Consider the following 22,984-nt stretch of genomic DNA (forward strand, 5'->3'; position numbering starts at 1 on the left):
TAAACCTGCCTTTTCATGCCCATAGTCATTGCTGTCTCTACGGGAAGGAGATAAGGTGACCTGTCCACGTACGAAGGAGACGTTCAACTTCTCTCAAGTGGAAAAAGTTTTCATCATGTGACAACTGAGCCAGAAGAACCGAGAGTTTCCGTTGTATGGAAGACCCGAGTCGAGATTGGGGACTAATTGACGTCAAACGTTAATTCTTCAACACAACAGCATGTCCAGCTGCTTCATTAATTTTAATACGTGCATCGCTGATGGCACTGCCTGAACTTGGGTGTTAAATCTTTGCATTAAAGGCCTGTACAAAGCTGATTCTTATCAATGTGCAGCATGCTGCAACTTATGTTAATTTTTTGTTGTTGTTGGAAATATTCAAGCTGCATCATGTGGAGCTGTGGTGAAAGAAAACTCGTGTCATTGCAGCAAGGCCAAGACGGCCCATTAAATACAAGTGGTGGATTTATTTCCCAGACTTGTGCTGCTCAGCATCCATCCCAGAGTTTGGCAAAACTGGAACCGTGTGATAAATGTGCAATTTTTATTGTTCAAAACACGCTCTGCACCTCAAACCCACCACTCTTCGTTCACTGTGAGATTGAGCCAACTTGTCAAACAGCAGAGTCAGTGGCCCATCGGCCCACGCATTATTGCTGAGTGGCATGCACTGACCTTAGAGATTTAAGTGTTACTTGTAATCACAGACTATTGCTCAGTCAAAGGTCTGCTTGTTGCACAGCTTTACACCCATCAAAATTAAATGTTGCATATCATCATTTTATCCTTTTTTCAACTCGATATTTGGGTGAAAGGAAAAAAAGAATTGATCACTTGCCACAGAGGATTAAAAGGTATTTTTAATCTCTTGGGGTTTATAAACACCCTTCACAGTACTGCTTCAGTTGAGAGGTTAAGGTTTTTGTGGGCAGCTTCAGTCTACCAAAAGTTCCAAGGTGGTTGTAGGAGCTGATAGGATGGTAAGATGGTCACATTGACTGGGATGCTGATGATTGCCCACGGCTCGGTGTGCCGTGACAACGCCTGCCTGATCATGTGTCTGCAGGTGAGTGGGGAGGAGGGTAGGGGAGTCGTAACAGAGTGGGGAGTAAAAGATAAGGATGAATCCACCTTTCGTGCAACATAGTGATTTAATATATTTTACCTGTTTAGGAGATTTTTCATTGTTTTCCACAGGACTGTGATATGGTTGGTTGTATCACACCTTTGTCTTATTAAAACTTTTTAATTTTTTTTTTGCCCGAATACAAGGTTGGCACGTGGAAGAGCAAACCCGAAATTAAATGGAAATGCCCTTCCCATTATCACGAGAGAAAGGAAAATGTCAGTGTTTTCATATTGCAGAAAAACAACTTGACCCTTCCCCTGTCCCCAACTTTCCTCATCCTCCCTGCCAATTGAAATGTTAAATGCAATTGACCTGAAGAATGTCGTTTTACTTTTTAAAAATATTCGATTCGGCATCGCTTAAGCACATTGTGGATCGAAGTTGTTGCTTTGGAAGTGTTGTGTTCAACTTTTTGTGTAGGGCCTACTTCATGTTGTAAATACATTGAGCCTGGTCTTGGCGCAGTGGTAAGAGAGGTGGCTTGGGACCCAAAAGGTCATGAGTTCAAACCCTGTTGGGCCACTGAATTTATATATGTACATATATATATATATATATTTTCAAACATATATATATATTTTTTCAAAAAACGGGGTCAGTATATATATATATATCTTTTTCTTCTTTCAGCTGCTCCCTTTAGGGGTCGCCACAGCGGATCATCCGTATGATCCGCATAGTGATTTGGCACATGTTTTACGCCCGATGCCCTTCCTGACACAACCCTGGTCACCTCTGACCACACAGGGATATGGTACACCTATTTTAACCGGGGTATACACCGGCCCAGAACACTGGCACTCATTTCGCCGACCTCGGAAGGATGACAGGCTGAGTCAACCCCATGGTGTAATAATTCAGTGGCCCAACGGGGCTTGAACTCAGGACCTTTTGGATCCCAAGCCGCTGCCCAAACCACTACACCAACACCAGGCTCATATATATATATATGGTGTGACTTTCTTCATATATATATATATGTATATATGCTCATATATATATATATGTGGGGTGTGAGATGGAGTATAAAGAAGATTTCTGGAGTGAGTTTGATGAAGTGGTGGAGAGTGTATCCAAGGATGAAGTGAGGACTGTTCTAAAGAGGATGAGGAGGTGATGGGTGGGTACGGTCTCAACAAGAGAAATGTGGAAGGGCAAATGGTGGTTGAGTTTGCTAAAAGAATATATATATATATATATATATATATATATATATATATATATATATATATATATATATATGACGTCATATGTGTCTGCAGGTGAGTGGGGAGGAGGGTAGGGGAGGAGGGTAGGGGAGTCGTAACAGAGTGGGGAGTAAAAGATAAGGATGAATCCACCTTTCGTGCAACATAGTGATTTAATATATTTTACCTGTTTAGGAGATTTTTCATTGTTTTCCACAGGTACATAAAGTACAGGAAAGTATATATATATATATATATGTACCAAGTTGTATAACACCAGGGGGTTGACTCAGCCTGTCATCCTTCCGAGGTCGGTGAAATGAGTACCAGTGTACTTGGCTCGGTGTCTGCCCCGATTTGAATAGGTGTACCATCTCCCTGTATGTCGTAAGAGGTGACCAGGGTTGCATTAGGAAGGGCATCCGGCGTAAAAACCTATGCAAAATCATTATGCGGACAACAAAACGAATTTCCATACCTGATCGGTCGAGGCCCAGGTTACCAAAGAGCGGTACCGGTGGTCAGCAGGGTACCAGTGGAAATTGTGCTTCTGCTGGGCGAAGGAGAAGGAGACGGGGAAGGCGAGTCCGGAAGAAGTGGGAGAGGGGGAAGGGTAGAAGTGTGGAGGTGAGAGTTGGGACGATGACTGGCAAAGGGCGAGAGTTGGCTGATATGATGGAGAGAAGAAAGGTAGACATACTGTGTGTACAAGAGACCAAGTGGATCGGGAGTAAGGTTCGGAGCATTGGAGGTGGTTTCAAACTGTTCTACCATAGTGTGGATGGGAGGAGAAATGGTGTCGGGGTAATCCTGAAGGAAGATTATGTCAAGAGGGTATTGGAGGTGAGGAGAGTTTCTGACCGAGTCATGAGTGTGAAGGTGGAAATTGAAGGGGTGATGATGAATGTCGTCAGTGCATATGCCCCACATGTGGGGTGTGAGATGGAGTATAAAGAAGATTTCTGGAGTGAGTTTGATGAAGTGGTGGAGAGTGTATCCAAGGATGAAAGAGTGGTGATTGATTTCACCGATTCAAAGACAGCAGATTTAAATGGCCATGTTGGGGAAGGGAATAAAGAGGATGAGGAGGTGATGGGTGGGTACGGTCTCAACAAGAGAAATGTGGAAGGGCAAATGGTGGTTGAGTTTGCTAAAAGAATGGAAATGGCAGTGGTAAATACGTATTTCAAGAAGAAGGAGGAAAACAGGGTGACATACAAGAGTGGAGGAAAGTGCACACAGGTGGATTACATCTTGAGCAAGAGATGCAACCTGAAAGAGATTAGAGACTGTAAGTGGTGGCAGGGGAGAGTGTAGCTCGACAGCATCGATTGGTGGTCTGTAGGATGATTTTGGAGGTGAGGTTGAGGAAGAGAGTGAGGGCTGAACCAAGGACCAGATGGTGGAAGCTGAAGAGGAAGACTGTTGCGTGGAATGTAGGGAGGAGGCGAGACAGGTGTTGTATGGTGGTAAAGATGGGTGGGATGATTGGGCAACTGCAGCAGAAGTGGTGAGGGAGAGAGCTCGGAAGGTACTTGGTGTGACATCTTGACAGAGGAAGGAAGATTAGCAGACTTGGTGGTGGAACGAGGAAGTACAGGAAAGTATAAGGAAGAAGGGGTTGGTGAAAAAGAAGTGGGATAGTTCGAGAGATGAAGAAAGTCGGCAGGAGTACAAGGAGTGGCGGGGAAAGGCAAAGAGAGAGGTGGCAAAGGCCAAGGAAAAGGCATATGACGAGCTGTATGAGAAGTTGGATACAAAAGAAGGAGAAAAGGATTTATACCGATTGGCAAGACAGAGGGACCGAGCTGGGAAGGATGTGCTGCAGGTTCGGGTGATAAAGGACGTAAATGGGAATGTGCTGACAAGCGAGGAGAGTTTGTTGAGAAGGTGGATGGAGTACTTTGAGGAGCTGATGAATGAAGAAAATGAGAGAGAGCGAGATGGAAGAGGTGGAGATAGTGAATCAGGAAGTGGGGTGGATTAGTAAGGATGAAGTGAGGACTGTTCTGAAGAGGATGAAAAGTGGAAAGGCGGTTGGCCCAGATGGTATACCAGTGGAGGCATGGAAATGCTTTGGAGAGATGGCAGTGGGGTTGTTAACCAGATTGTTTAATAAAGTCTTGGAAAGTGAGAGGATGCCGGAGGAGTGGAGATTAAGTGTACTGGTTCCGATTTTCAAGAACAAGGGTGATGTGCAGAGCTGTGGAAATTACAGAGGGATAAAGTTGTTAAGCCACACCATGAAGTTGTGGGAAAGAGTCGTGGAAGCTCGGTTGAGAGGAGAGGTGACGATCTGTGAGCAGCAATATGGGTTTATGCCAGGAAAGAGCACCACTGATGCAATGTTTGCTTTGAGAATGTTGATGGAGAAGTATAGGGAAGGCCAGAAGGAGTTACATTGTGTGTTTGTGGATTTAGAGAAAGCTTATGATAGGGTGCCAAGAGAGGAGTTGTGGTATTGTATGAGGAAGTCGGGAGTGGTGGAGAAGTATGTGAGGATGGTGCAGGATATGTATGAGGACAGTGTGACAGCGGTGAGGTGTGCGGTAGGAATGACGGACCGGTTTAAGGTTAAAGTGGGATTGCACCAAGGATCGACTCTGAGCCCTTTCCTGTTTGCAATGGTGATGGACAGGTTGACGGACGAGATCAGACGGGAGTCTCCATGGACGATGATGTTCGCGGATGACATCATGATCTGTAGGGAGAGTAGGGAGCAGGCTGAGGCGAGCCTCGAGAGGTGGAGGTACGCGCTGGAGAGAAAGGGGAATGTTAGTCAGTAGGAGTAAAATGGAGTACATGTGCATAAATGAGAGGGAGGGTGGTGGTATTGTGCGGTTGCAAGGAGTTGAGGTGGGGAAGGTGAATGGGTTTAAATACTTGGGATCAACTGTCCAAAGTTACGGAGAGTGTGGGAGAGAAGTGAAAAAGCGAGTGCAGGCAGGATGGAGTGGTTGGAGAAGAGTTGCAGGAGTGATTTGTGACAGAAGGGTAGCTGCAAGAGTGAAGGGGAAAGTATATAAGACGGTAGTGAGACCAGCTATGTTGTATGGTTTGGAGGCGGTGGCACTAACAAAAAGACAGGAAGCGGAGCTGGAGGTGGCAGAGTTAACGATGCTGCGATTCTCGTTGGGAGTGACGAGGATGGACAGGATAAGGAATGAGTATATTAGAGGGACTGCACAGGTAGGACGGTTTGGAGATAAAGTGAGAGAGGCGAGATTGAGATGGTTTGGACGTGTGCACAGGAGGGAAGCGGAGTATATCGGGAGAAGGATGTTGAAGATGGAGCCGCTAGGCAGGAGGAGAAGAGGAAGGCCAAAGAAGAGGTTCATGGATACGGTGAGGGCGGACATGCGGGTGGTTCGAGTGTCAATAGAAGATGTGGAGGATAGAGCGAAATGGAGATTGATCATCCGCTATGGCGACCCCAAACGGGAGCAGCCGAAAGAAGAAGAAGAAGAAGAAGATGTTGTAAATGCATTCATTTATCAAAGTGCTCATTCGTATTGCAATAACTGGTCGCCATGCGAGAACATTACCCATCCTTGCCAGACAGGAAGACTGCAGGAATGGAGGTGTCACGCCCTGTTCCATCTGTCACCATGTCCACAAAGCCACCGTCTTGCTCGTATGGTTCAGACAGTGACCGGATAGTGCTGTCTGCAATGACCACGGCCCGTGCCCCATAGCGTTCGACCGCCTTGGCTTTGGATACAAATGAGCAGCCACTGTGTAAGGGCAGGGACGAACATGACATCACAAGTTATTGGTCCTGATTTCACCATTTATTCCATTACAGGATGAGAATGCGGTCCATTCCACTAAATAGTCTGGATGAGAAAGTCTTTCAGATGAATCTCACCGAACTAACATCATACAAAATATATTGTTTGGCCGAGGCGAAGTGAAGCAAAGTCAGACATCCATTCTCCACCTGTGTGTGTCTGTCTGAAAAAATAATGGAGGGGAGAAAAAAAAAAAGTCCCCATAACCTGTTCTTGATTGGGTGACCCAACTTGTGTATGTCCCATTATATATATTGTTACGAATTTGGAATTCAATTGCACACAACATACAGGTTCCCTTAGTCAGCTATGTCGATAAGTGCTTGTTCCCGAGATAGCTCACCTTCCATTGTTTAAATGTTTCGAAATCGATTAGATGCGCTGCGAATCGATTTAATAGTTAGGGAGCGAACAATGGAGACGTCCCTCCCCCTCTTCTGCGAAGAGGAAGAAGAACCCTGCGTGACGTCAACAACTCCCTCCCACCCGTGGTTGAGCGGGGGGGTGGATCACAAGGGTATGAGTCACGCCGGGTGCGGGGGAGGGGGTGCAAAGGATAAAGAGGACATCTTTTCTTTGTTCGTTGGGAGTCCTGTGGTAGGGCTGAGTTCGTGAACGTCCCGTGTAAAGAGTTTGTGGGAGTCCCGTGGCAGAGTTCGTGAAGTCCTGTTCTGAGTCCCGTGTGCAGAGTTCGTGTGCTGAGTCCTGTGGGAGGAGTAAGTTTTTTTTTTTTTTTTTTTTGTTGCTTCGGAGAGAGCAGTCGTTCAGGCATCGGGTCCTGCTTGGCTTGAGGCCTTCGGAAGCTTTTTTTGCTTCGGCTGGCTCAGTGAACTTCGGCTGCTGCTTTGTTTTGGAAGGAACTTGAGCCGGTTGTTCGGCTCGAGCTGCGAGTGGAGGCTTCTTCCTCTTCCTCTTGGTTCGAGGAGCTTTTCTTTCTCCATTTTGTTTCCCGGCTTGGTGCGAGGCATCGGCCTCTTCTTGGAGTTGAATCCCCGGGGAAGCGACGATCGACAGGAAGGATCGGCGCCTCGTCTCACCGGCACGTGTTGAGAAGCGCGGGAGGATTCGCGGAAGCTTTGGGAAGGATCGCGGCGATTGGATTTTAGACGGTTTTTAGTTTAGATTTAGGAAATGGGAATTGTTGGATTTTTGGAGACATGGACAGACCTGGAAATGTGTAGTGGAGACTTAGCTTAGCTACGTAGAGTAAATGGAACGTGCATGAGTTTTAAGGGATGACGAGGGAGCACGAGTTAGTCAGGGGATTTAATTGGGAAGGATGGCAGTATAGAGTGTTGGTGCGAGTTGTGAAATGGAAAGCGTGTGAGGAATGAGTGAGGGCCAGGAGGCCCAAGTGTGTGAGTGGAGCGAATGTGGTATGCATGGTGCGAATGACTGGTTGGGGAGAGGAGTGATTCCCACCCAAGAGACCCCGGGGTCAGTTTAATGTTTAGTTAGTGGATAGTTAAATTTACTAAAAGGAGGTCGTTTTGTTGTTGCTGTCGAGAGAAGGCACAAAACCCGTTTGGAGGGGTGCAGGAGTTTATGGACCGGCTGGGAGTGTGGCTGTGGAAAGTAGAGTTTTGTTTAGTGGGCACCCCAGGCACCGGACTAGTCGGCTACAGTAGGCTAAGGGCCCAAGAGGGGGCCGGGATAGAGTAGTGGGCACGGGCGACCCGTCGGAAACGGGAGCCGTAGCGCCAGAATGCCATGGGGGCAGTGTAGTGGGCACGGGCGACCCTTGGAAAGGGACCCGGGCCATCAACACGCCACGTGGGCATCGGAGGGGGGGCAATGCCAGAGAGGGCAACCCCCACATTTATAGGGAGCAGCTCGGCTCGGAGGCAGCCTGCGGGCCTGGGGGTGCCATGATTAGAGTTCGGCAGAGGGGGAGTTCCTGCCAGTTGAGCCACGCTGCCCAGCCAGGAAATTGTGCGAGGGCACGTATGAAAATTTGAGGGCAAGGCCCAAATTTATAATGGACACCAACACAGGCGACGGGAATCATGGTTTTTAGAACCGATAGTTTTAAAGTGTGAGGCGTTTTTGGAAAGCCCCGGGGTAGTTTCAGGTTAATGAATGTTAGGGTAGATTGGAGATGTACCCCTTTGCACCATCAATCCCTTCGCTCGTTGTAGGCCGCTGGACTCACCTTGGTAGATCGCTGAACTCTGAGGAGGCCATTCTGAGGCTTCGTTGGGCCTCGAGGCAGGACGCGAGTCTCTCCCTATTCCCCTCCAGAGAGGGAACGTAGGGGTTGGGAGTTGGCTCGGAGGACATGATAGGCTAGCCGGACAAAGAAAATAAAGGGGGTTAGGGAGACAATTATAAAAAAATAATAAAAATAAAGAGGGGCTAAATTGTGTTGTTTTGTGGCGGCAAATTAAGGGAACGGGTATGGACAGAGACAGGCAAAGGTGATAGAGTGGGGGGGGGGGGAGGAGACAGTAGGCTCGGTCTGAGCCGCCTTCAAAGCGACCGGCACCACCGCACTCCCTCCAAACCTGATGGAACCACACCAGAGGCCGACCAGCTTCACCTGTCGGCCTGTTGTGCTGCAGCCGCCTGTTCTGCATGGACTTGCCTTGCCATGCCTCGTTTGCCTGCCTCTGCCATGACCCCATGCCTGCTAGCCCTTGTTTGCGTTTGCCCCTGTGTCCATCCATCACAATGCGTGCCAGGACCATCCAATTTTGTGAGGACTGCCCTGCTGGCAGCCCATGCATCCATCATGTCCATTTGTTTTGCGACCATCTCCATCCATTCCCCTGCACCAAAGACTTTGCAACGACTCTTGCCTTTGCCTTTCCCCTTTCATAGATCACAAGTCCTGGGCCATGGTTAGTGTAATGTAATTGATAAGTTAAGATTGCAAATACGTGGAACCCCACCTGCATGTTTGTTTTAGCGCCGGCAATTTTAGTTAAGTTGTCCGAATGAGGCTGTGAGAGTTTGTTTAGTTAGTTACGCAGCGCATTCGGTTATTTATTTTTGGGACACGTTTAAAGAAATGTCGCACTCAGGGATCGGAAGGTATAATGTACGAGGGGAAAACTTACACATGCTGGTCACACGAAAATTTGACGACTCGGGACGAGTCTGTAAAAAGGGGAGGGGGTAGTGTTACGAATTTGGAATTCAATTGCACACAACATACAGGTTCCCTTAGTCAGCTATGTCGATAAGTGCTTGTTCCCGAGATAGCTCACCTTCCATTGTTTAAATGTTTTGAAATCGATTAGATGCGCTGCGGATCGATTTAATAGTAAGGGAGCGAACAATGGAGACGTCCCTCCCCCTCTTCTGCGAAGAGGAAGAAGAACCCTGCGGTGACGTCAACTTCCTCCCACCCGTGGTTGAGCGGGGGGTGGATCAAGAGGGTATGAGTCACACCAGGTGTGGGGGAGGGGGTGCAAAGGATAAAGAGGACATCTTTTCTTTGTTCGTTGGGAGTCCCGTGGTAGGGCTGAGTTCGTAGGAGTCCCGTGGTAGGGCTGAGTTCGTGGGCTGAGTTCGTGAAAGTCCCGTGTAAAGAGTTCATGGGAGTCCCGTGGCAGAGTTCGTGAAGAGTCCCGTGTGCAGAGTTCGTGTGCTGAGTCCCGTGGGAGGAGTAAGTTTTTTTTTTTGCTTCGGAGAGAGCAGTCGTTCAGCCGTCGGGTCCTGCTTGGCTTGAGGCCTTCGGAAGCTTTTTTTTGCTTCGGCTGGTCCAGTGAGCTTTGGCTGCTGCTTTGTTTTGGAAGGAACTTGAGCCAGTTGTTCGGCTCGAGCTGCGAGTGGAGGCTTCTTCCTCTTCCTCTTGGTTCGAGGAGCTTTTCGTTCTCCATTTTGTTTCCCGGCTTGGTGCGACGCATCGGCCTCTTCTTGGAGTTGAATCCCCGGGGAAGCGACGATCGACAGGAAGGATCGGCGCCTCGTCTCACCGGCACGTGTTGAGAAGCGCGGGAGGATTCGCGGAAGCTTTGGGAAGGATCGCGGCGATTGGATCCAGCTCGCTCTCGCTGGAGCCCGGGTCCGGACAAGTTGAAGACCACACGAGGTGGAAAGGTTCGAGTCAAGCTCTGAGTTTCAGCTCACCTGTCCTCCGAGCTGGAGCTCGTGATTAAAGGCCTTGGCCACCGTTGTGTGTGTGTGTGTGTGCGTGTGTGCGCGCATGTGTCCGTGGGCCCGTCTAATAAGTAGGAACTGCTGTTAGTGTAAATGACTGTACATAATAAGTAGACGGTTGTAGTTCTTTTGTCGTGCTTTTGTTGCTTGTATAATTGCATACGTGTTTTGCCTTATTTAATTGCATACGTGTTTCATTATAATAAATGTCCTTGTGTGAATGTAAACCTGCTCGTTGCGTCCACACATACAGTGTGTGTACTGGTAGAGGGGCACTGCATCAGCGACACAGTCGCGCTTCAAGAAATGATAGCTACCCCGGCAGCTAAGCTGCCATACGACCACCACACTGTTCATCACACACACTTTGCTGCCCACAAGGGCAAACTGCTGTTCATTTTTCGATATAATACCTGAAGAATGAGATGTATTCATCCCATCTCCATCAGTTTTCTGATTCCTGTAGAATACAACTCTGGAGTTGGTTTGTCACCACACTGACAGCTTTCACATCCTCGTGCCGCTCAAAGTTTGCCACATCCGGCCTCCATTAAAAAAAACACTGGGTGTTATATGAGTATCCACCAACATGACACCTTTTAAAAGTTGAGTTGGTCTTGAACAACCGTGTGTACAGTACCATGGTTGATACCATTTCAATGGCAATATTGTTTGACATCACTACAGATTATATGTGTCCACACGGATAATGTTCTTTCTGAAGACCCTCACATGATCTCCCACGATGCTGTTCATCACACACACACACACACACACACACACACACACACACACACACACACACACACACACACACACACACACACACACACACACACACACACACACACACACACACACACACACACATACACACACATACACACACACACTGTCTACCTTCGCCAAGCTTTTCGGTCCTGACATGATACCCCAAACTGAGACAGCTGGTGGAGAAGAAGTTGGAGGTGCAAGGTGAGATGGCATTGGAGAAGGCATATGATAGTGTCGAGAGAGATTGTGGCGACACCGAGATGGATGGCAGTGCCGGATACAGAAGTCAGGATGGTGGAAGGGATGTACAAGGGAATGAAGGGAAGAGTTTTGCTTGGTCCTGGGATGTCTGAGGAGTTGAGTGAATTTTGGTCTGAGGCAGGGAAGTGCTCTCAGCCCACTCATGTTTATCATGGTGATGGAGCTGGAAAGCAGGAAGATGAGCTTGAGGGGTCGTATGGGGAGGATGCTGTATGTGGACGACCCGGCTGTTTTGGTTGAAAGTGGGTGGGAGATGCAGGAGGTAACGTGGAAGTGGAAAGAGGCATTTAGGAAGCATGGGCTAATCTAGGTCAGGCAGCAGAGAAAATAAATGAATATCAGATGGAAATAGGTTTGAATATCTGGGAGGAACAGGGACTGGGGATGGTAAGTCTGAAGCAATGGTGCGAAGGAAGATTCAAGGGGGTGCAAATTTGTGGAGGAGGTGGTGGGAGTAATGGCAGACAGAAACGTATCAAGGAAATCGAAAGGGGGAGCTTCTGATGTCGTATGTAACGCCAGCCTACCTTTACAGCCTGGAGACTGTGGCACTGACAGAGAGCCAACAGAAGCTGCAGCTTTGCAGCAGTGAAGAGGGTGAATAGGAGGAGGATAGATGACCTGAGGGAGGAGATTGGTATGCAGATGAGCTTGACGGGGCGATTGGTGAAATGCTCGTTGAGATGAACCGGACACTTGGTGCGGATGGGCGGAAGAGAGAATAGCAAGGTAGGAGTAAAAGAAGTAGACCGCCGTTGACATGGGAGGATTGCATAATGTAGGGGTGGTTGGAGAGTGGAGGGAATTGGCTGAGGACACAGGAAGGTGGAGGAGTATTGTGGTCATGGCAGGGGAGAAGCTTGGTGCGTTTGAACCTCACCCGTTATAAAGGGAATAGGAGGAGAACAACAATGCCTGCAACACCCAAATTTTGCCAGAAATTAGAAGAGGTTTATCCGAAACGCCCTCGTGTGGAGCGGGACAAGAAAATGTACGCTTTTGTGCTCGGAACGTGCTACAGAGTACCGTCATGAAACAACACGAAAGGGCGAGATATTGTGGTTTTCCACCACAACTGAGAGAGGATGTCATTCCCCGAATTAAAAGGAAGAAAGAGCTGTTGCTCGAAACCAACACCATCTCTACCCAGCTACCAGAACATGGACACCACAGACAATTTGAGCTATGAATCAAACAACTGTTACCATTGCCAAACAGGTACCACAAGAGCACCTAAAAATAATTAATCTATTGTCAACACAAATTTCTCCAAATCAAATCAACCACCATCTCTCTCCTTTGAATCGCTTGCACCAAGGCTCGAGACGATACGGCTCCACAATTCACCCGAAAGAGTTTCCATCACTAATTAAGTCTCCAATAGTTTCTTCAAGATCCCACTGATCACTTTCAACAGACTGAGAACCTTCAGCGTTGCCAATGACGGTGGAATCGGTATGGGAATCCGAGGTTGATAGGCACAGTTTCCCGATGGAAAACTGCCGTTCGGATCAAGGCGAGTACATAGTGTGACGTCACTGGCAAAGTCGAATTAAAGACACTCACTCCAGGGCTTTTGACACTTTGTGATTGACAAAAATAATTTCAATTTTTTTTTGTTTCCCCCTTCAAATTGGACCGCGATTATGGATTGTCGATGGTTTTCAGAAAAAAATAATTTATTGCGTTGGAGTTCTCCTTGAAACAGCTCTCGCTTGCTTGTGGACACGCAGTGCGAGTGTTGTGCTCGTGTAAACAAGTGATGAAAACGCAGGCGCGAGTAGAATTCGATTCATGAAGGACACACGTAGTGTAGCAGCAGAGCAAACCTGTTGTGCATTTTGTGATACAAGCACCAAATTTGGCATAAATGTACATTAATATGTTGCGAACATTTTCAGATATTGGGCCACTTGAAATCTACATTTGCTATTATCTCTGGACGTAATGAAGCTATTGACTTGATTCTGGTATCTAAATGTGTGTTTTTGGGGGCAAGGAATCCAATGGTACCGTTTTCAACTTAATATTATCTATCACAGTCTGTTATATAATTTTATTTGGAAATTATCTAGGCAAATATTGGATTCAACACAATACTTTGAAAAGAATGTCTTAGTTCTGTAAATGTCTTAGGTATAATACTGACATGCTACATGGTCTCGTATTTGAGGCTAGGTGTACTGGTATCTGAGGCGAGGTATATACCGGTACTGAAGATACGTGTACATAAACAGTGTCATGTTAACAAGTTCAGCATTGCCACAAGTACATGTATGTTGTTGACTCATCGTCATGTGCAGTCCCCTTCACACACACAGAGGGCTGTGCACTGAAGGGCAGCCTTTTTGCACTTGCAGCACCTCACACACCCTTTATTGCACTTGCAAGAAACCAGCTCGATGCAGCTGTGAGCTGCCTCAGTTAGCCTGGTCCAGTTAGGTGTGTACTGTCCTTCTCCAGTCCTTGACCAACCCCAGTTGGTTGGTGGAGGGAGCTCTGGTGCTGGCAGCAGTATCTGACCCCATACATGGCCACCTTGATACACTGCCCTCTTGACATGTTCCTCCAGAGCTGCCTTCGTTGGAGGGATGAGCTGCACATTGTTCTTCCTTGCGAAGAGTTTCCTCCTGGCCTTGTTAATGTCTGTGCATTTCCTGGTTCGATCATACAACAGGATCACGAACCTCTCGATGATGCGCATTGCATCGTCTGGTATGTCACGAGGTGCAGAGGACAGCAGCAGCAGCGCCTCAGTGAGTTCTGGCAGTACCGTCCAGACTGCCCACGCAGTCTTCTTGCCATGTCTATGAAAACTAGACACAGTGTCGCATCCAGTTAGAGCGTGGAACATTGGCAGTGCACGAGCCTTCTCTCGTCCCAATCCAGCTGCTATTTCGTGTGCTGCGAGGTATCGGAAACTCTGGCCTGTTCCGATTGCCAGCCACAGTTTGTCTTCTGGTTGCAACTCCTGTGCCAGGGACACTGCCAGCACCACAACATCGGTGTCTACAGTCCGGATGAGTATTGCATGGTGTCCATGCTGGACTGCATGAGATGCATGCAGCAACATCCGACTGTCAGCTTCTTCATGGTTACATGGGGCGAGTGAGGTCAGATCTGGCAGTAGTGGCTTGCTGAGCACTGCCTCTCCATCAGCAATGACGAGTTGCTTGTCCTCCTGGTCAAACCATTCCATGAGAGCTGCTGAGAGGAACCTGAACAGCTCGGTCTTGTTGCTGTCCACTCGTAGGAAGTTCTGCCAGTTTCCTGGTATGGCTGCGGCAGCCACCACACATCTCCGCACACCTTGTCCCCGCTTTGCACGTGTACTACCTTTCAGTGAATCAGCAAGGTAAGTATCCCAGACCAGATCCAGGCGTGACACTGTTTGCAGCTTCGTGGACATATATGGGATGAAGATCTGTTGTGCATACTCTTCAAAGGTCTTTGATGCAGCCGGCTTCAGCATCTGGACGATGGCTGCTCCATCAAGCACAATACAGGTCGTGAGAGGAGTCTCTATCTTTGCGTCGGAGACTTCTTCCAAGCATGTGAGGAGATCACTCTTGGTACCAGTGCAGAGGCTTCCACCATCAGACAATGCAGGAGGACATGCCTGATTCTCGTGACAAAAGAACTCCTCAAGGTTTCCATCCCTCGTCTGGCAGCCAATGTCCAGGCGTGCGAAGAGTTCACAGTCATTCTTGATGGAGGCGAGCTGTTGCTGACCTATGCTCTGGCTTCTTGGAGTGGAAGTGCTGAACACCTTCAGCTTGTTACGAGGAATGGGTGCGTCCACTGCCTTTGTTCTGTCCAACAGACACTCTCTGGTGAAAGCCTCGAAATGCTCTTGGCCAATCCTCTTGGCATTCATCACGGTCTCCACAGCAGCAGGATCTGCGATCTCCTTTGTGTCCAGTTTGACTACATCCTGACTCTCCTCCTCGAATGGGTTGCCCATCTCCTCTATGACACCGACGAGAGAGCGAACATCTTTCACAAATGAGGCCTGTACACTTGGCGTCTGATCATGATGACGTGTGTCTGCTGTTTGCCGTCTCCAGTGTTGGTTCCCATCCTGGAATTCTTCGATCACCCTGGCAACTTCTGGTCCCGCAACCATCCAGCGACGTAGGGCACTAGGGTTGTCAGTGAGCCCAACTGCTCCACCGTCTCCTTTGATGCAGGTATTATTCTGCTCATGTGCCTGGTTAATCGGGATTGAAGAGAACACCCTCTGTGTTTTCTGAACGGTGAAGTGGCTTTCCCTGAATTTCCTGGCTACATCTGGGTGTTTGATGGTGAGTTCGGCCATGTCCTTCAGGTGCACTAGTATCCACCTAGCATAGTGGGTGTGATCCAGTGCATGGAACCAGGGGACCAGCTCTGTCAGAGCATTGAGGTACATCATTAACGATCCCTGCCTGAGAGAACGCACAAACACTAGAACCAACAGTTCTAGTTCCAGCACGGTTGCCCAGTAGTGAAACTGGGGGATGTCTTCTCTCTGGCAACACCAGTCTTCAAACTCTGGAAGGTCCTCTGCATCCCTGGTTTCTCTCAGACAGTAGTGGTTGTAGGCACGGTGTTGCAGGATGTACAGTGCTGCTGCAGTCACTTGATGTGCTCTTCTTGTGCGCAAGACAAGACATTTCAAGTGGCGGCCATTTTGAAATCCAATATGGCGGACATAAAGAGAGAATTTCAAGTGGCCCAATATCTGAAAATGTTCGCAACATATTTATGTACATTTGTGCCAAATTTGGTGCTTGTATCGCAAAATGCACAATTCTTTTGAATATTTGGGCTAAGCCGCCCCACTAACAGAGTGTGAGAGTTACCCTCTTTCCACAAGGGCAACTGTGCCAGCAAGCAGACGTCCATTTGTCAAGGAACCGCAGGCTTGTGGAGGCTCTGTGGGAAGCAGGGGAACTTCATGCAGAGGGCACGTCTGCAGGTTCGGTTGTGGGAGGAAAGGGTGAGGTCAAGAGGCTGTAAAACAACTTTGATCATAATCGTGAATGCAACATAATAAAAAGAAAGCAAGATACTCACAAAAATCCCGCCAAAGTCCTTCGCTGGGCGCACCTGAAAGAGGTAGTGTACCTCAGGTGGGCTCAGCACATGAAAGAAAAGGTCTTCCCCCGCTGTGTGTCCTGCAATGTCAGGTTGTTGCGATCATTTTGATTTGCTGTGAAAACGGTCGTGGCGTCACTCCAAAGTTGTGCGTCGCCAACCGTGCAAAAGGTATCAGGTACTTAAACGATGAGCACACTACGCCTGACGAATGCCGTTTTACGGCTGGAGATTGGACTTCCGAGACCATTTTGTTTGATGGGTTGGTTGTGCCTGGTGACCATTTTCACCAAAACACATTTACTTGATATGCAAACAATGTGATAATTCATGAAATATATTAATCTTACTGCACAACACTGGACATTGTTTTAGAGAAAGCAATGTATCACATCATCCCCCGTTGACTTTGCCATTTGGTCAATTTGTAACTTCGAACAAAATTGTGCAAAACATTGACAATCGACACTCGTGCTGCTATGCCACTCCACACGTACTAAACGGGAAGGGCACTCGGTGGAGTGCATACCTCCGTGACGTCATTCCCGATCCACGAGAACATATCAGGCCCAATACATTTATTAAATATCAAACTACATATCGTTTTTGGCCCTATCAATGGTGAAGAATCACTTTGGTAATTAAATAATTTTTGGATCTTCACCAAAATCAAATCAAGTTGTCTTGGTCACACACCCAACCTGTCCATCAAGTTTCATCCGAATCCGTCCACAACTTTTTGAGATATTGTGCTAAATATTAGTTTAGCCCTATCCTTCAATGGTGAAGAATCACTTTTAAAATTCTAGTAATCAGATCGGGATCTTCACCAAAATCTAATCAGTTCGTCCTTGTCACACATCCAACCTGTCCACAAAATTTAATCCGCATCCGTCCACAATTTTTTGAGATATCCTGCACACAGACAGGGGTGAAAACATAACCAACATCAACTTTCGGTGGTGGAGGTAACCAGTCTCATCTGTTTCCCACACGTGGGTCGTTCAAAAAGGTTCTACCATTGAGGAACAACCGTCTGTGACTGGCCAAAACAAGGTAGTGTGGTGGTGGTGATTGGGAGGGAAGGGGGGGAGTTGGTTGATGGGAGGGAAGGGGGAGTTGGTTGATGGGAGGGAAGGGGGGGGAGTTGGTTGATGGGAGGGAGGGAGTTGGTTGATGGGAGGGAAGGGGGGAGTTGGTTGATGGGAGGGAAGGGGGAGTTGGTTGATGGGAGGGAAGGGGGGGAGTTGGTTGATGGGAGGGAAGGGGGGGAGTTGGTTGATGGGAGGTGTGGGGGAAAAATTTATATTAATGTATTCTAAATTGTAACAAATGGAGTTTAAGAAATGTAACTGTAATGCTACAAGTTGAATTGGCTGTTATTTCTGGCCAAAAGACTTTTGCCCTAAATGATAAGAAATGTGTTGTTCTGGAGCAGAGTGACCGAGCTGATAAACGAACTTTTGCCTAGAAATGTACGAAGTGGATTCTCGTCTCAAGGACACGTCTGCAGTCTGGGTTGATAGCCCCCAACCTCTCTCTCATGAAAGTATAAAATGCTTTGAAATGTAAAATTGTTTCAGTGCAAGTACCTGAGAAAGTATTAGAATCTCAGTGGCTTGTACTCCTTGGAACTGACCAAGTACCAAGTTAGAATAAAACTCTCTGATGTAATGTGGATGTGAATTGAATCAGGTTGGTCTAACTGTTAACAAAAGTAAGAATAAATGAAATAGAACCAAATAATATTGCAATCAATGGGGATTCTTAAGTTCATTGTACGAGGGTGAGAAGTGTATGGTGGATAATTAGAAACTAAATTGTTTCACGAGGAAGGACTTGTGTGGACATCGGGTTTATCAGTGTCGATAGGATTTTATAATCAAATCGGACAAACGTTAACCTCTGCCTGAAGTCAAATAGGATTCCACAATCGGCCAGTTAGAATCCTTCAGGAGGACAACGATCACAACAAAGTGGGTTTAAAAAATCCACGTCAGTTGGCGCCTGTGACTCGGATTCAAACCGACATTGGTGCGGTGCTCGTGACCGGAGGTGCTTAATCTGCCGGAGGCAATGCCTGGAGGAACGACAAGTGCTTGAGCGAAGGTAAGGGAGAGCGCTCTCAGCAGGTAACGCATTTCGAACAAAGAAAAGTTCATTGTCAGATAATTTTATTGAGAGAAAGAAGAGGATCCGGTGGAGGGAGTCTGTTTTAAAGTAAACGATAAGTACTATAGTTGTTTTAGAAAAGTTCTGGAGAAGAAAAGGAGTCAGATGACAAGAAGAGGCTCGATGAGGAGCCAGACGCGTAATTAAATGGGCATGATGAAGCGACATGCCACATGTTTGCATTGATACGGACCGGCTTTGAGAGAGAGGCCGAGTACACGGCTGAGACGCCGAGATAGGGTTAAAATAGATAAACATTATAAGTTACCTGTTTGTAAGAGTTATAAGAGTTACTTTTTGTTCATTGAACTCCTGGAAGTTTGTTGGCAGTGAGGTTGTTATATTATATTGTGTGGAGGTTTTACGGATTTGTAAATGCAATGATTTGCACGAAACGTTTTGTAGAGTGCAGGAGATGATTAACCGGCTGGGAGCGTGGTTGGTGATTTGCATTGAGATGCATGTGTTACTGAGAGTAAAAAATGAAACTTGAGCGAGTCCAATATTCACTGCAATGAAACATGTTCTGTTGGGATTTTGACGATATTTTAACTCGTGCTGAGTTGAGCTGTGGGTCTGTTTGAAATGGCATGTTATGCATTCTTGGGATTGTGGTTTCACGCGAAGGTCGCAAACTACACTGTGTGAAACCCCCCTCCACTCGATTTGTGGGGGGTGGCATGTCTTTACACTGAGTCTGTGTTTGTCTTAACTTTAAGTGTGAAATTCGATTCATATGCAGATTCAAGAGGATGGGGGCTATTTGTCGAAGTGTGCATGCCGTTGGCAATGACTTTAAAATAATATGCAATGCTGTTTAGTGTGTGTGTGTGTGTGTGTTGAAGCCATGACAGAGTAATGCAAAACTGTGGATTTTGCCTGTCAGAGTTTTTTCCTTTTTCTTCCCACTTGATGTGGAGAGAACTTCCTGTTCCTTGTTCCTTGGTGTTTGTGGCGCACCCTCTCGACTGAATGTTTAAAGTGAAGTCCATTTCGGAAAAAAGTGTTGAAGTTTTATCTAAAAACCATAGGGATTTTGAATAAATTGAAATAACAATTGTGAATGTGGATATATTGTATTCAGAATGTGAAGTCTTGGGAGTTGAGCTCTCGCTGACATTGTGATGATTTGTAATTACACAACCCGGCAGGTTTAAGTGCTGGGCAAGCTCTGAGGACGTGTCAGAAATGTTTCGAAGATTTGATCTGAGTTGTAACGATTGTACTTAAAAGATTTGATTTAAATGTAGAAACAAGATTTGGAATGATTTTAATGATTTGATGATGTTTAGCACGTGGGGCAATTCACAGATAATTGATGATTCCCTCGGATGGACGTTGAAATATTGTTTTATTCGTCTGCGAATGTTGAGGTTACCTGAACTTGTGCTGGGAAGGCAATAGCAAACAACCCAGTGTAACCCTTTGATCGATTCAGTCAAGGTAAATTCATGATTTAATTGGATAGATGCTGAAGATTTAATTTTTCATTTATGGATTTTAAAAGGAAATATTTTATTGTTTTGACCAAAAAGTTGTTTCAGAGAGTTTGAATGTTTATTAGTCTGAAGTTTAAGATGCTTTTCCAAGACTGGGATAAAATTAGGGGAGGGTGTAGCTACATGTGTAGACAGAGTGTTTGAGCTGCAATTTAAATGATATTTGCCTGATGACAGATTTGACAAGTGATTTGACAATTTTTGTACAACTGTTTAAAATGATTTATTTGTTTTGATAAAGGAAAATGGATTCGTCATTGAGAAGGTCGGAGGAAGTGATAGATGGTTTGTGTATGTGAGTTGGAAAAATGGCAGCATGTTTGCTGTTTTGGTGAGAGAGAAGTGGACAGATGGAGAAATGTCAGAGATTTAAAATGTCGATGGAAATAGCAAATGAGATGGATGTTTTGAGTATACGTACAACTGGGATTTCTGTTTATTTTAGCATGTTGTTTTGGGAAATAACAAGGGAAGGGATTAAAATATTGATATTACATATAATGCAATTTAAATGCTTCTATAAGAACCTTTGTTAGTCTTATTGAAATACATGTGCCCATGACGTTTATTGATTGGTGTTTAATTGATGCTTTGTTTATTTCGGAGTATTGAATGCAGTTAAACTATGAAATGTACGATTTCGTCTCAATGAAGCTTGCAAAGAACTTCCACACAAAGATTGGATGATGGGAGAACCCAGATTTTGGTGATTGAGCATTCAACACGTGATCATGCCCCTTCCTGAGAAGATAAGATGGAGCAATGTGGGAAAAGAAAGAAAAAAACCCACTGAGGAGAAGGTTGAGCAAAGTCTTAACGTCGGCGTTGTGTGGTGCCTGCGTGGAGGAATGTTCTCAGCCACACTCTCGATTGCCGCTCTGCAAATACATCGTGAACTTGCTGTGGTCACTTCAATGTACGACAGGCCTGGAGTTCCACACTGCGAGTCGTTTACAACATGTGTTCCTTTTCGTCTCCTTCAACCCAGTGTCCGGCCCAAGCTTGCACTTGCCCACATCTACCTTCTCCTCAGCTCAAGGAGTGCTTCGATTGTGTTTCCCATTGGGTGCTGCTCTATCCACACCCTGACCTGTTTATCTTCTGACTTCGGTAGCATGTTTTCAATGTGTGACACATGCTGTTGAACAGGCCATGAATTAAATGGAAACTCACTCATTTTCTGACATGAGCACTCGCTGCCATTGTTGATTGAACTTGAGTAATGGAAATCTTTTCTCCTTCAGGAATGGGACATGGTAATCATGTGTGAGAAAAATTCTTCAAATTTTCCTTAAAAAAAAAAAAACGGGGGAGTGTGGGGGAAAAAATTTATATTAATGTATTCTAAATTGTAACAAATGGAGTTTAAGAAATGTAACTGTAATGCTACAAGTTGAATTGGCTGTTATTTCTGGCCAAAAGACTTTTGCCCTAAATGATAAGAAATGTGTTGTTCTGGAGCAGAGTGACCGAGCTGATAAACAAAACTTTGCCGAGAAATGTACGAAGTGGATTCTCGTCTGAAGGACATGTCTGCAGTCTGGGTTGATAGCCCCCACCTCTCTCTCATGAAAGTATAAAATGCTTTGAAATGTAAAATTGTTTCAGTGCAAGTACCTGAGAAAGTATTAGAATCTCAGTGGCTTGTACTCCTTGGAACTGACCAAGTACCAAGTTAGAATAAAACTCTCTGATGTAATGTGGATGTGAATTGAATCGAGTTGGTCTAACTGTTAACTAAAGTAAGAATAAATGAAATAGAAATAATAATATTGCAATCAATGGGGATTCTTAAGTTCATTGTACAAGGGTGAGAAGTGTATGGTGGATAATCAGAAACTAAATTGTTTCACAAGGAAGGACTTGTGTGGACATCAGTTTTATCAGTGTCGATAGGGTTTTTGTAGGATTTTATAACCAAATCGAACAAACGTTAAACTCTGCCTGAAGTCAAATAGGATTCCACAATCGGCCAGTTAGAATCCTTCAGGAGGACAACGATCACAACAAGGTGGGTTTAAAAAATCCACGTCAGAGGGAAGGGGGGGAGTTGGTTGGCGGGAGGGAAGGGGGGGGGAGTTGGTTGGCGGGAGGGAAGGGGGGAGTTGGTTGGCGGGAGGGAAGGTGGGGGAGTTGGTTGGCGGGAGGGAAGGTGGGGGAGTTGGTTGGCGGGAGGGAAGGTGGGTGGAGTTGGTTGACGGGAGGGAAGGTGGGGGGAGTTGGTTGACGGGAGGGAAGGTGGGGGGAGTTGGTTGACGGGAGGGAAGGTGGGGGAGTTGGTTGACGGGAGGGAAGGTGGGGGGAGTTGGTTGACGGGAGGGAAGGTGGGGGAGTTGGCTGCTGGGAGGGAAGGGGGGGGACTTGGTTGATGGTCGGAGTTGGGTTGTGAGAGGGTAAAATGTGGGAGGGGTGCTCGGACTCACCGTGCAACGTTAATATCCCCGTCAGTCCAAGAAAGCAGAAGAGCAACAGCGCAGACTTCATAACCAGCTCGTCCTGGATTTAACGGGAATTTTGGTAAAATGCTTCACCCGGTGTAAGATCGTTCAACGAGATGATTTAAGATCGAACCCCTGTATTAATTAATCTTTATTTTGCCTCCCTAAGTCATGACGACGTGGTTTGATATTTGGCCTTCATCCTTCTTCACTGACTTCCAACCCCACGTGTAAGAAACGCAGTGTACCTTCGTTCCTCGACAAACGCAACACACAAACCGAATGAACGTGTTGGCCGAACTGCCACCCGCTTGCTGAAGGAACATTTCAAATGTTTCCAAGGGAAACCGTACTTTTTTTTCTGGTTATTTTGACCAGTTAAAGTTGGGAGAATTGTCTAACTTGTGAACTATATTAAAAACAAAAACGAAATAAGTTTACATTTTTCAAAATGTACTACAACCAGCTTAAAAAAAAAAAACATATCCTACTTATACACCGCACAATGTTAGAGAGCAACTGCAATAATTTTTCGCTGTAATTTAAATGA

The 22,984-nt window shown here is 46.3% G+C and overlaps 2 protein-coding genes across 6 annotated transcripts in view; one reads left to right on the forward strand and one right to left on the reverse strand.

Moving 5' to 3' along the window:
• Positions 1-784, forward strand: part of MAEA (macrophage erythroblast attacher, E3 ubiquitin ligase) — a 55,140-nt gene extending 54,356 nt beyond the window's left edge. Inside the window, exon 9 of the mRNA XM_085851472.1 lies at positions 26-784. Within this exon, the coding sequence (XP_085707598.1) occupies positions 26-121 (96 nt within the window). The 3' untranslated portion in view covers positions 122-784. The remainder of the gene's footprint in view (positions 1-25) is intronic.
• On the reverse strand, positions 531-22,772 carry PRADC1 (protease associated domain containing 1). Of its 5 annotated transcripts, XM_085851486.1 has the most exons (8): positions 22,420-22,772; positions 16,305-16,405; positions 16,091-16,200; positions 11,774-11,867; positions 8,260-8,393; positions 5,862-6,050; positions 2,795-2,866; positions 531-1,060 (listed from the first exon to the last, which is right to left on the reverse strand). In XM_085851486.1, the coding sequence occupies exons 1-7, from the start codon at positions 22,478-22,480 to the stop codon at positions 2,815-2,817; spliced, it is 741 nt and encodes a 246-aa protein (XP_085707612.1). In that variant the 5' UTR covers positions 22,481-22,772; the 3' UTR covers positions 531-1,060; positions 2,795-2,814. The 5 variants fall into 5 exon arrangements, with proteins under 5 accessions (XP_085707612.1, XP_085707613.1, XP_085707611.1 ...); XM_085851487.1 differs by lacking the exon at positions 2,795-2,866 and having other exon boundaries at positions 5,872-6,050; positions 22,420-22,771; XM_085851485.1 differs by lacking the exon at positions 2,795-2,866 and having other exon boundaries at positions 22,420-22,769.
• Between the last annotated feature and the right edge of the window lie 212 nt (positions 22,773-22,984).

This window comes from Eptatretus burgeri, chromosome 13 (assembly GCF_056783735.1).
Source record: "Eptatretus burgeri isolate ZD-2024b chromosome 13, Ebu_testis_v1, whole genome shotgun sequence".
NCBI lineage: Eukaryota > Metazoa > Chordata > Myxini > Myxiniformes > Myxinidae > Eptatretus > Eptatretus burgeri.

Excerpts from the sequence above, each read along its gene's own strand:
- PRADC1 (XM_085851485.1), bottom strand. The coding sequence starts at position 22,480 with ATGAAGTCTGCGCTGTTGCTCTTCTGCTTTCTTGGACTGACGGGGATA. Across the intron at positions 11,868-16,090 it reads GTTGCCCTTGTGGAAAGAGG|GTCATCTATCCTCCTCCTAT; the intron begins GTAACTCTCACA and ends CTCCTCCCTCAG. Across the intron at positions 8,394-11,773 it reads ACAGTCTCCAGGCTGTAAAG|CCTATCATGTCCTCCGAGCC; the intron begins GTAGGCTGGCGT and ends TTGTCCGGCTAG.